Below are 12,635 nucleotides of genomic sequence, written 5' to 3' on the forward strand. Positions count from 1 at the left end.
AGCTTCAGCAAAATGACTTCACAAAGGAATCTATTGAGAATTCTGATGCAATAAGTAAAAGCAAGGAACTAACCCAAAAATATCCGATTTCCATTACAAAGCCAAAGAGCCAGTTTCGCTGCCAATACTTTAACAAAAGGCATCCCAGAAGCATTTCCCCTGCCTGGTTCTCAACAAACCACCCACCTCTCTCACCTCATTGGTGCATTTTTGGGGCCAGACAGGAAGAATTTGTTCTGCTGAAAACACAAACTGTTTCTGGTGATGCTGCAGCCCCTGCGGTTCCGCCCTCAAGAAGCAAACATCAGAGGGGCTCTTCTGGAACTGTTTATGTTCCTGAGAAACACCCAGATCCCAATCCCAATCCATCAGCCTCCTGGTAGCAGGGTCTCCAACTGGACCCAATCAAAATCCCATCTCCACTGTATAAACAAGACCTCAGAGTGGGAACTGCCATGAGAAAGAGCAGAAAATGCTGCTCACGTTGGAAAGGGAAACTGAGTCACGGAGCAGGCAGGTTTGCCAGGAAGCCCCTTTGTCCTCTGCTGCTCAGAGGGGGTGTCACCAGTCCCACCAGTGCACAGAAATCCAGTACAATACATAAAACACACCCAGTCCCCCCATCCACAGCTCAAGTTTGCTGACCACTGCTTGCAGCAAATCCCAGAGCTGAAGGACTCAACCCAGACCCATTTGGGGCTAAAGCCAGAAACGTTGTCTGAAGTCTTCATCACCCAGGGGGGGGTCAAACCTGATGGCCATAATGGTCTCTGCAGCTCTGAAGTCTATAAAAGTCTAAACCCCACTTTCCTCTCAGACCCATTTTCAGCAGGAACCATAAAATAAACTCAGGTTTCAATCAAATTGCCTGTATTTTCCTGTCCACTTAAGAACACTAATATCACCACAGATGTCATTAAATTAGATATTTCAAGACAGTCTAATTTGTTTGGTACACAGTATTTTTTGGGTTTTAATGTTTGCAAAAAGAAAATTTAAAAAAAAATCAATGCTGTACAAGATCTCAAGCAGAAAAAAAGACCTGAAAATGGGATTGGGGAGCTCACCATTAGCAAAGTCAGTTACAAACCACTTCAAATGCATTTCTCAGTTAAATGCTACAGAAGCAGCAGCAGCAGCTATGCAAAGACTCTGGTTACACAATTTCAATCATTTACAGTCCTCAGGTTTCAGATTAACAATGCATTCACAAGGAAATGGATGGGGAAATGGGGGTAATTTTATCAGCTGGAATGGAAAACGATGCAAATTACAGAAAGGAGTCTAACCCAGAAGGCACCAAACTGCATTACTGGGAGAGTGAATGGCCACAGCCAGCCCAGGTATAAAAGCAGGTAGAAGATAACAGATGAATTGAATTTGTGCCCTTGCCACACCATGGATTAACAGGAGAATTCCTTCCCCTACACTCTCCAAAAAGAAGAAGAAGAGGGGCAAAAAAAAAAAAAAAAAAAAACAAAACTAAAAAACAAACCCCTGCTGAGATTACAGAAAAAAAATTGGGAACATCCTAATGGAAACTTTAGCAGACTTTAAAAAGAAATAATCACATTGGGCAATATTAAACTTGACTGCTGAAAAGTAAAGGAATGCCTGTGCTCAGATGGACTGGTGCAGGGTGCTGAGAGGCTTCAGATCTCCATTAACACCAGCTGGTGCTGTGCACCCTGATGTGTCCCCAAGGCAGTGCTCCCCCACACAAAGGAAAAAAAAAAAAAACAAAAAAACTTGAGGAGCTCATTTTTAGCATTAAAAAAATGTAAATCCAAAAGCTGCCACGTCCTTCTGAAGTGACAGGGACTTTTTTTTTTTTCCTGCAGAACAAATCTGTATTTAATAGCCAAAGCAAGTGCGAATGAAATCCTGCTCAGCAAGATCATTTCCTTGCTGAGCAAATAAATTTCATCTCTCTGAAGAATGTGAAGGAGGAGAACAGCACTTTGCCTAATTAAGGACAATGTGGTGGGGCTATAGTCCAGCCCTGGCATTAATGTGCTCAGCTCAATTATCTGCCCATCAGGTCACATTCTTAAATTCCTTTTTATCTTGGTATCACACGTTATTCAGCATAATGAGTTTAATATTGGTAGGAATTACAGGCAGTGCATTTACACTAATGAAGCAAAATTACCCTGAAATGGCATTTTCTTTAATTCCAATCTTAAAACTTTAAAATAAGGTTGAAAATGGAAGTAATAAATGTAGTTAATATCATTAGAAGTGTATTAAAACAGGCCAAACACACTGCTTCAGTCAAAATTTTGAATGTATTCCCATTAGTGAATCTTTTATAGCACTACTGCAAGACCTTGCCATGAAGAGCCTGGTCTATGCTGGAGCTCCTGCTGCTGGTAGGAACATCAAAAAACTATTCTGGGAATTAATTATGAGTAGCAGGATTGGGCTTCAGGTTCACATTGGTGTTTTAGTCACAGCAGAGCAAAATAAAGGTAGAGTTTCAGTGTCTATTTTGGATTTCCTAACGGGTGTATACGAGAAAATCGACATCAATTAAGGGTTTTTCTCTTCATTTCTGCTTTGACACACAACAGGTCTGCCTTGCCTTCCTTGTGGCATTATTACATTTCACCTCAGGGGAAAAAAAAAATACTAAGAATTTGTTTTCATCACTGCAAAGTTGCCTTCCCACAGGGAGTTTAAATGACCAGTGACTCCAAGGAGAGGCAGGAACTATTTATCTCCGTATTTTTAAATAAATCCCATTCTCCCCATCTCACCCCCTGCCACCTTGACTGCTCTGGAAGTGTCTGAGGTGAGGTCATTTAACAGCAAGAAGGTTTTTGGTTCCTTCTCTTGCCAAAGGACAAGAACGGGTTTGTGTTCCTGAGCAGTCCTGTCTCTGATTCATCCCAGGTGCCAGACATCTGCTGCTGGCTCAGCATCCAGCTCTGTCAGGACACAAGAAACAGCAGTGATGCTCCCAAGGAACAGTTTGGAACAAACCCTCAGCACCAGCAGACCTGAAGCAGAAGCAGCTGACAACCTTTGGGGTTTCTGGAAGAGAAGCAAAGCTCTGCCCCACTGCCACGTCCTCCACCTGTGCTCCCCCAAACCAAAGGTGCTTTTCAAAGTGATTTTTAACCATTGCAAAGACTCCTTTTTTGTTCAAGACTAAAGGGAGATTGCCAACAAAACCAAAGGTATAGTTAGGAAAAAACCTGCCAGGCCAAGATTTACATGTAGGGTGTTAAAAAGTGGAATGTGACCCAAGTTAGTAGGAAGGGAAGAAAAGAAAGGAGAGGGAACTGTCTCAACACAACAGCCCACTGTAAATAACCAAATCAATGCTGAAAGTGAAATAGTGCAGGGACCCACAATTCAGCTGTATGGTGACAGCCTCCCCACTGCCAGCAAAAACACCCCACAGCCTACCTTGGAAGAAGTCAGAACCTGCAACCAAGCCCCTGCACTTCTTGTGGTGAGATGGGAACAATAAATATATGTAAATATATGTAAATATATATAAATATATCCTCCCAGGTAGCACATGGAGACAAAGCCCAACCACTTGCTCACGTTACAGTCATCAGCAAACCTCCTGGTGGGGGAACCTTATGAGGCTGTGATGTTAAAGACCTGACAGCCAAATCCCAGGAACAGTTCTTGAGCCTGGCTTGGGATAATCGTGCTCTTCCCCTTTTGGAGAGGGATGTGTCTCTCTCCCCAGTAGCTGAGCAGGTCACTGATGTCCATTATGAACCCAAACAGTGAAACCCTACCCTCCCGTGTCCTGTTTCATCCTGCAGAGGTGAAAAGCTGCGAGCAGGGCTGCTGGGAGGAGGCAGAGGCTTCCTGAAGCCCAGGGCTGATGGTTTCCTGAACACCCACCACAAAAGCCACAGGAAGCTCCCCCAAGAAGCAAACCTGCCCCTCATCCCCAAGAGCAAGACCCACTCAGATCCTTTCAAATAAAAAGATACAGTCATCGTTACAGTAATCTCCCACCACAAATCATTGCCTTAATGGCTCAGGTCAGAACAGGGACATCTCCACACTCTCTTCTCACCCTTCCCAAATGCCACTGAGCAATAAAACACAAGTAGGAAATCAGCAGCATCCTGGAGTCTTTGCTCAAGGGTCTCACTTTCCCCTACAGAAGTACCTGCAATTTGTTTTAATAAGCAACAAGACTGAGGCACACATCTAAACCCCAGCATCCAGGAGGAATTTCTGTATCATCCCTCCTCCTGATGCAAAGGCTGACTCACCCAATCTCCTGAGTTTTTTTGAGATAACTGTTAGGAAAAGATTTATTTTAAATTTAATTTTTTTAGGTTGAGAAAGACAGCTAAGAGCCAAGGCTGAGCTCTGTGCCACAGCATCAGTGTTTGCCCCAGGACACTAAAGGCTGCTCCTACGTGACCAAATCCACACTCAGCCTCTGGGAAGCCAGAGGTCTAAGGGATGATGGTCACAGCACCATCTGTCCCAGCCACTCAAGCATCATTCACACCTCTAACAGCACATGAAGACAGACCACTTACTTTGGGAAGCCAGAATTTCCAAGTTTGCCAGCTGCCTCACACATTTATCAAGTTCCATGCTATTTTTACTTCATTTAAAACAGACCTAGAGTTGCATTATAACAGGATATAAGTGTAGTGAAATGAGGCAACCAGGTGCCACTAATTACCAGGTAGTGGGCATGAGCTTTTATTGGCCCCCTAATCCTGCTCATGCGCAGCTGGGGCCCACCCTAATCAGGCACAGGTGGGTTTAACACAAGCTCATGCCCACTGCCTGGTGATTAGTGGCACCTGGTTGCCTCATTTCACTACATGTAAGAGTTGCTAGTTTTAAAGCTGAATGTTCTCAGGACAGTTGAAAAAAAAAAAAATTAAAAAAAGCAAATCCTGACTTGATGCCTGAATGCTTCAGGCTTGGAATTTTGCTTACCTAACTCCTCCCATCCAAGATCAATACCTGCCAATGCCAGGGAATTTTTCAGAGAAATCACACCAGTCTGTTACAAAGATGCAATCAAGCCCTTTCTTCTGCAATACTGCAGGACACTGCTGCACATCCCCTTCTTCCATTAGATATGCTATGGCCCCATTTTCCAAAGGCTTCCATCTTCTGCTTTCAGCTTGTTTCAATTATTCAGGGCAACCCAGGCTGATAATTACACAGTCCCGAGTTGCTGAGTAAAACTGATGCTTAATTAGCCAGCAGGAAAGATCGATTAAGATACAGCAGGGCATCTTGCAAAGTTCTTCAGTGGGACTGCAGGGAATAGAATCTGGCTGTGCCCTTCCAAAGGATAAAATTCTCCGTTTCTCAGGGACTCGACAGCAGTTTTATTTAAACTGGATGCTTAGATCAGTCAGCCACCCCGAGTTTTATTATCAGGTCTTAACATCAAGTGGCACAACTCATATCTTATAACCAGAGCTTTAACAGCAAGCTCTGGATCACATTTCTAGCTGAAAATACAACACATTTGAGGATGAAAGTTTTATTTAAGCCTCCAGCAACCTTTGTTTACTTTGCTCACCTATCCAAGTGATGCAGTCTGTGCTCTCATGCAGGACTTGAATAGTCCTGAGGACACAAGATTTTGGAACCCAGGTCAGAGCTCAGCTTTAGCCCAGTAAGTCCTCTTCACTCCTTTTTACTGTACTGTCCATCTAGGAGTTGAGGAGCCACTTGTGAGATACTTTCAGCAGCAAGCCAGCAGCATGAATCTCTGCTCACTGTATTGATTTACCCACACACCCAAATATCAAGTGATGGATTTTTTCCACCAAACCCTCTCGAGCACAAGGGAGAAGGAAGAACAGAGACCCATGTGCAAAGAGCTGTACAGACACAGCCTGAGGCATAATTTTTACCTTGAAATAAAAAAAAAAAATTCCAAAAATCATGACAACTTTGCAGAAGAACTCCTTAAATATGAGCATACAAACCAGTGTGCAGTGCTCTCACATTATATCAAGGCCAAAACGTCCATTAATTTCCAAAGCATGGGCCAATTGTCCAGGTAGTTAAACACAGCACGTGGTACCCCGAAGTGTGACATTATTCTGAAATAAAGGAGACAACACAAACCTGGCTTTGACTTGCTGGAAGCCAAAGAGAATTGCATCCCTCTGCTCCCTTGCTTTAGCACTCAGGTTCTCATTCTGCAATCCCTCTGCCAGGTAACCTTCAACATCTGGGAAAGAGAGAAGCAAGGGTTAAAACACACAGCAGAAAGATCCATTCTTGGCTAAAAACCCTGAGTCTGGCAGTGCACTGGGAAGCCCTCGAGGCACCGTACCAAGCAGTCTGGTCTGGAGACATGAGCAAGTCTGAAGCCTTCACTTGGAGAAGTGAAGACATCGAGCAGAACCTGAACACTGCTCGTGGCTGCAGAGCTGCAGTGGTGTCAACTGCAAAGAAACCACCAAGCAGAAGAGAGGAGGAGGAAGGTGAAGTGAAATAAAGGTAACTATTGAATGCAATGCCACCTGCCTCTTCCCTGCCCTAAACTTTACAAATCTGCTGCTGTGGAAGGATTTTGGCATCAGGTAGGGACACACTAAAAGTTGTTGTGCCGTTCAGAGGAGGGTCCAAAGCATTTTAAAATGCCAGAGCAAGATAACCAGGAACACTTCACAGAAAGCCAAACCTGTGGTTTTCACAAGGATGATCTTCCTGAAGGACAAGCACTGACAGGCACAGGTTGGTTGTGCACAAGTATCACAACAAGGGTTCTCCTGAAATCCTTCACCCTGTGCTCACTCAGAGACAGCCAGATAAAAGCAAATACTGAATTCTCTCACCTGGAAACCACATCTATATGCAGAAATCTAACCTGAGCTGGAAAATAAAAGGATTGTCTACCTCCCATTTGCATAAATATTTATGCTCTTTACAGAAAGCTCAAAACAAGTCTCATAGAAAAAAAAAATCCAATCCAGTCCCAGTCACACCTGCTCAGCATAGAATATCATCCTTGTACTTCAGCAGAGAAAAGATTGGCTTCAAAGCTGTGGTGTTGTACATCCACAGGCCTCTCCAACCTTTTACTCATGCCCCATACTGTGACACTAATGTCAATTTAATATCCTGCTTGCAAGACTTTCAGCTCCTTATGCTTCAGCTGGCGGTACAACAGCCAACATGGTTTAGCACACCCCAGGAATCTGCAGAGCTCCTGAAAAACAGCCCCTCCACCTGCAAGCACATCTCAAGATCAAAATGCCACAAGAGAAATTAATACTTTTTTTTCTGTTTAAACCACAAGCCCTCATTTCTTCTTGTTACTTGCTTATGACACACTCACAAAAGGCTTGGGGGGTGAGGAGGAGGGAGATCTTTAAAGTGAAAAGCATACAGAAGGACATGGAGGGGAACAAGGCTGATGCTTGGACATCCCCCAGGAACAGGGTCCTCTTCCCACCACTTCTTCAGATCAACAGATGGGCAGAACCAGGGAGACCCAGCCCTGCCCACAGTAACCTCAGAAGGAGAAACGAATCCAGATCATAACCCTTCTTTCCGTAACAGTTCTCTTTTCTGGATTTCTTCAGCTCAAAGCACCAGTTCCCATGGGAGCACTCACTTACAAGCACATTGCAGCCAAGTGCAGACTCCTCCAGGTCCTCACTAGCTCCTTACTCCATCCCCCTGCCAAGAGGGCTCCTGACCCACAATGTCTGAGCCAGCTGTGTCTGACATCTGGAACCACCACTTCATAGCTGAGACACAGCCCCTAAAGCCTGACCACAGCATGAGATAGCACAGCATCCCAGCACATCCCAGCACAACCCCTGAGATGTGAGCCCTCAGCAGATGGGCAGGAACACCAACTCACAGCATCCCTCTCAAACCCACACCTACATCCAGCTGCAGTTTCTGCTGGCTGACTGCAAGCAGTTTAGCCCTAGATGGGATAGCACTCAGGCTTTGGCAGAGCTGTGAATAAAGCCTCCTAAATCCTAGGCCAATCCTGTAATCCTTGGGCTAAATTTCATTTTCATTGTACACCTAGGGTATAGCATGAGTTTATGATAAGCTGAACAACACTGAGGCTTACACCACTTACAAATTACACAGAAAGTACCCAAGTACATATATCTAAGCACTAAGGATCTATCTTGCTCCAAGGAGCTTACTGCTTAAGAACAGATGAGGCTAGGGGGACAATTTATTATATCCCAACCAGCATAAAAACAGCACAGCAGAAATGGGTCAGCAACTACATCCTGGCTGTATTTCCACCAGGAAAGAGAATAAGCAAGAAAAAAGCCAAACTGCTCCCAGAACTTGTGCAAATATCAGCTGCATCCCTCTATCATTTTTAAGCACAGATTAGCTCCATGAGTAAATGATTAGCTCTGATATGGTATTTACTTACTGGGATGTCAGCACAGATCAGCTGCTGGATAAGTTATAGCAGAACCTGGGTTACTTCTGCAAAGCAGGCAGAGCGCCTTTCAGAGCCAGCCATGATGTTTATAGCACCAGGAAATGAAAAAGAAAGCCTAACCATAAACTCTCAAAGTGGATCAGGAAGAGCAATATGTAAGCAGCTCTAGAGTAAATCACCCTAATGTTGGTTTTACTGCTTGTCAGTAACATTATATTCTTGATGTTTATAGATTGCTCTCCGCGACCCACTCTGGAAGTTTACAGGACTCTCCTTTTCATTTCCTGCAGCTAAAAAGGTAAAAAGGGGGGGGGGAAATACTTGAGATTTCATCAAGTGTTCCAGGGAAGTTTCTAGAGGCAACTGCAGATATCCACTTTAATCCTGCAGGAGATGCACAGCATCATGAGAATTATGTCACAGCCACTGAAGTCCAGGTAGTAAATCACCTTTTAACAGCAGCACTAAATTCTAGGAGTTAAACAGTGCTCAATGAAGAGAACTGAAAGGTATTAAGATGCCATGTGTATTCTCTCCAATCACACACATTGGCTTTATTTTTGCTCTTTTTTACTCCTCTGCCATCAGAAATCTTACACTCCATGTGCAGAGGAATTAGTCCCACAGAATCACAACAGTTTAGCTGTGCAAGATGTTGCTGAGCCAACCAGTCTGCTCCAGCACTTATTTGATGCTTCACACAATCACTCCTGCAGTTTATCACCCCAGATGGCTGGGAAAAATTAGTTTTTTAAAAAAAACCTTAGGACACGTATCAACACAGAGAGTTAAGATACCTGGAGCTTCCATGAGGCTGTGTCAATATTTCCAGGATGCATCCCAGGCAGGGATGTGGAAGGCTAGTTCTATCATCCCCTGCCCCACTTATTAAAATAAACGCTGTGAACTATCACACCCAGGGTTTCTTGACTTTTCTGCAGGCTCAAGAAAGGGTCCTTCCAAGCTTCCAAGACTCAGCCCTGAATTCCCTGATATTTAATTTCTGGAGCTACTGATGCTGCCACATCAGTGCTGCCCGTGGCCTCCCAGCTCTCCCAAACCTGAGCACTGTGGGGTATCCGTTTCACTCAGCAGCTTCCAGCTTTGTTTGGCTGTGCAGGTGCAGGCACAGGCTCACAGCACAGCACCTGCCCTGTACTTTCTGCTACCCAAACTCCAGTAAAAAATGCTTCTTCAGGCCCACCATCTGAAACAAAGAGGATCAAGCAAGGCAGGAGAAGGGGAGGTAATCAGAGTGCCACACTGCCTTTGCTTCCACAAAGAAAAGCTGAAGCCCTGGGTTTGTCAGAGATGTATCACATTTTTTAAGGCCACTGTTTGCAGCCTTCAGAAGAAATTTGTGCTAAACAAACGTGAGATGCACTTCAGCAAAAGTAGGTTCAGAAGGAACCAGACTGAACCAAAAGTGAAACCTCTCTGCAATTAACTGACAACCCAGCATTAATGAGACCCTGGTGTGCTTAATTGCAAGGTGGAACTTATGGTAATACAACTGCTGCAGCCACATCCCCTCAGAAACAGAAAACATCAACCATTTCTAAGTGTCACAGGATTGCATTGCAGAGATAAGAGCCATATTGTGCTGGCTTTCAACCTCTGCAACCTCAAAGATGTCTCTGGTGATAACAAAAGTGTTACTAGCAAGCCCCTGCCTACCTGCTGTGTGCAACACAAAAATTCTGCACTAGGGACCAAGCTGAAGGCAGCAGATGTTATTGCCTGTACGTCAGCACAGGTTTCTTCCTCTACCAGAAATTTTTATTTTAAATAAAGGAAATCTTCCAGGAATGCAGTCTGCAAACAGCTTCAGCTCCTGCCTTTCCAGCCTGTGTAGCTCAAAGCCGCCTCAGTCACTGGAAGGCTTCAAGACTGTAGATTGTTAAGACACAGCAAGTTTGATACAGAGGTATGTGACATGCAATTAATCTCCATTCATAGCCTGCTATACTTGTCAGCAAACAAAGGCTGTGCTTTAGAAGGAGATCTGAAGCCTTCAATTAAAAACAGTCAGCTAACAAGAAAATAATCTAAGTTAAAGGAAGGTGGCAGGAGCAAAAATGAGTTGTTTACAAAAGTGTCAGCACTGAACAATAAAGCACTGCACATCAAAAATGTGAAAGGGTGAACTTCACCGAAACCCCCCTGATTGAAAAACAGAGGAGAAAATTTACACCTACATCTGGGGGAGGACACAAAGCATTTGGCAGACAGCTTTGACGGACTTAGAGGCTGCACACAGCCTCTCCCAGACTGCCAGATCCCAGGACTGGAAGTTATCCTGCATTTCAGAGGGAAAGGGACCACTGCTCAGGGCTGCCAGGAGCTATTGCAACAGGGAACAAAAGGTCCCCAAGCCTGGAGGCAGCTGGGGCCAACCCAAAACACGAGGGCTGGAGCAGTGAGCAGCAAGATGCAAACAGCTCCTTCCCAGCTGCAGGTTGTGGCCAACACCTGCATCCTTCTTCTAACTCTGCAGCCTGCAAAGCTGCTGCTCCAGGTTCATTTAGGAGGTGGTTGCAACGTGGTCACCTCTGCACTGCACATCTCTACCCAAGCTTTTTGCTTCCCCTACCATGGGGTCAGTGATGACTGCAAAGACCTGGTGCTTGCAAAGCACATTTTGATAGAAGAGCTGAACCATGGTTTCTGCGTGGCTGAAATGAGGGGAGGTGTTGCAGTTCATGCTTGTGAAGAAACCCAGGAAAAACAACTCCAGAAGCCTCTCACCCACCATCTTACACACACTCAGCAGTGAATGGCATCAGCACTGCTCATGCACTCAGCAGCTCCTCAGGAGGTGAGAAATGATCAAGCAGAAGTGGGGCTGGAAGCCAGCACTGCTCTCAGCTGTACCCACATTTCCCATGGTGTTAAAACCCTCTCGTGGGTGTCCCTATTGCTTGCTCAGCCCATCCGCAGTGGGACACAGAACACCCACAGCCAGGGCACCTGGCACAGACACATCCAAAGCCTGTGAGAGGGCTCACTGCATCCCACAACCTTCTCTTACCCTTTGTACCTGCTCAGTGGGGACATCTTTTGTCCCTGCCAGAAAAAAACCAAACAACTCAATCTTACACAGACTCTCTTGCCCTTTCACAGAGTCTGGAACCCCCAGAGAGCTTCTCTACGCCCAACACAGGCATGGACCCTGCCAGCTCCTGAACAACAGAACAGCCCCAAAAACACCAGGGCAGGCACCCTACACTCATTTGGGTGAGGACAGGGAAGACACATAACCTGAGGACCCCAAAACCAGCAGCTTTAGAGAAAAAACAGCTCCCAGAGGCCAACTGCCCTCTCTGCCTCAGCACAGCAAGGTGTAAAAAGCCTTTCAGCTCCGTGCCCTGCAACCACCGCAGGACTTCCCCTGGGAGACAAAAGAGGAGCAAGGAGAAATGGTGGTTACCTTCCAGAAGCCTCCGAATCTCCTCTGGGATCATGATCCCTGCCACCTCCCTTCTGCAGGAGCCAAACCTGCTCTGACCGCTCCTGTCCCGCTGGGGCCGGGGCAACGGAAGCAGCGGGGGTGGGAACACCCCAAAAGAGGCAGGAGGAGCTGATGGGCTCTGCTCTGCTGCTGCCTCCTCCTCTTCCTCCTCCTCCTCCTCCAGGACCAGCTCAAGGCGGACCCTGAGACCCTCCGTGCTCCTGAGCACCCCAGCTCCAGCCTGGCCTGACAGAGACAGCCTTCATCTGGAGCTCATCGGCCATCCCAAAGAACAGTTTAAGTGTTCCCAAAATAAGGATCCAGTCTTTAATTTGCAGTATCCTGGTACTTGCGTGTCCTTTCTGCTCTCAGCAGGGGCACAACGTGGCTCCTGGCAGGGGAGAGCCAGGATTCTGTGCTAAGGAAAAGGAAAGAGACGCTTCTCTAACATGCTTTGTCACTCACTTTCTGAGACATGGGGGAAACAAGGGAAAAGGCTCTGTAATGCTTTTAGTTAGCAGGTCAAATTCAGATAAAGAACAAGTATAAGGGGAAGCAGAGTGCTTTGTGATTTCTTGGCTTTGGGTGTGTGTGCCTGTGATTCTAGTCTGTTATCTTCACTCTAGACACTCAAGTGAAGGGAAATACCCCAGAGCAGCTGCAAAGTTCTTTGGGGACTTTGTAACTGAAATATGTGCTTTTTATGCATGGGAACAGCACCCTGATAACTCACATAAAAATAACACTTGTCAGGAAGGGGTGGCTTTAAAGGAGAAGTGGAGATCCTGT

The 12,635-nt window shown here is 45.6% G+C and overlaps 1 protein-coding gene across 4 annotated transcripts in view; it reads right to left on the reverse strand.

Moving 5' to 3' along the window:
* SKAP1 (src kinase associated phosphoprotein 1) overlaps positions 1 to 11,946 on the reverse strand; it is a 130,039-nt gene extending 118,093 nt beyond the window's left edge. For 3 of the 4 annotated variants that reach the window (XR_011722856.1, XM_071728362.1, XM_071728363.1), the window contains exons 1-2: positions 11,826 to 11,946; positions 6,091 to 6,196 (exon numbers count right to left, since the gene is read on the reverse strand). Coding sequence is in view for 3 of the 4 variants with exons in the window: in XM_071728362.1 (XP_071584463.1) it covers positions 6,091 to 6,196; positions 11,826 to 11,859 (140 nt within the window). In the remaining variant the exon portion in view is untranslated. The remainder of the gene's footprint in view (positions 1 to 6,090; positions 6,197 to 11,825) is intronic. The other variant, XM_071728364.1, reaches the window with a different exon arrangement.
* Positions 11,947 to 12,635: the final 689 nt, after the last annotated feature.

The sequence above is a fragment of the Heliangelus exortis genome, chromosome 29 (assembly GCF_036169615.1).
Source record: "Heliangelus exortis chromosome 29, bHelExo1.hap1, whole genome shotgun sequence".
Classification (NCBI taxonomy): Eukaryota; Metazoa; Chordata; class Aves; order Apodiformes; family Trochilidae; genus Heliangelus; species Heliangelus exortis.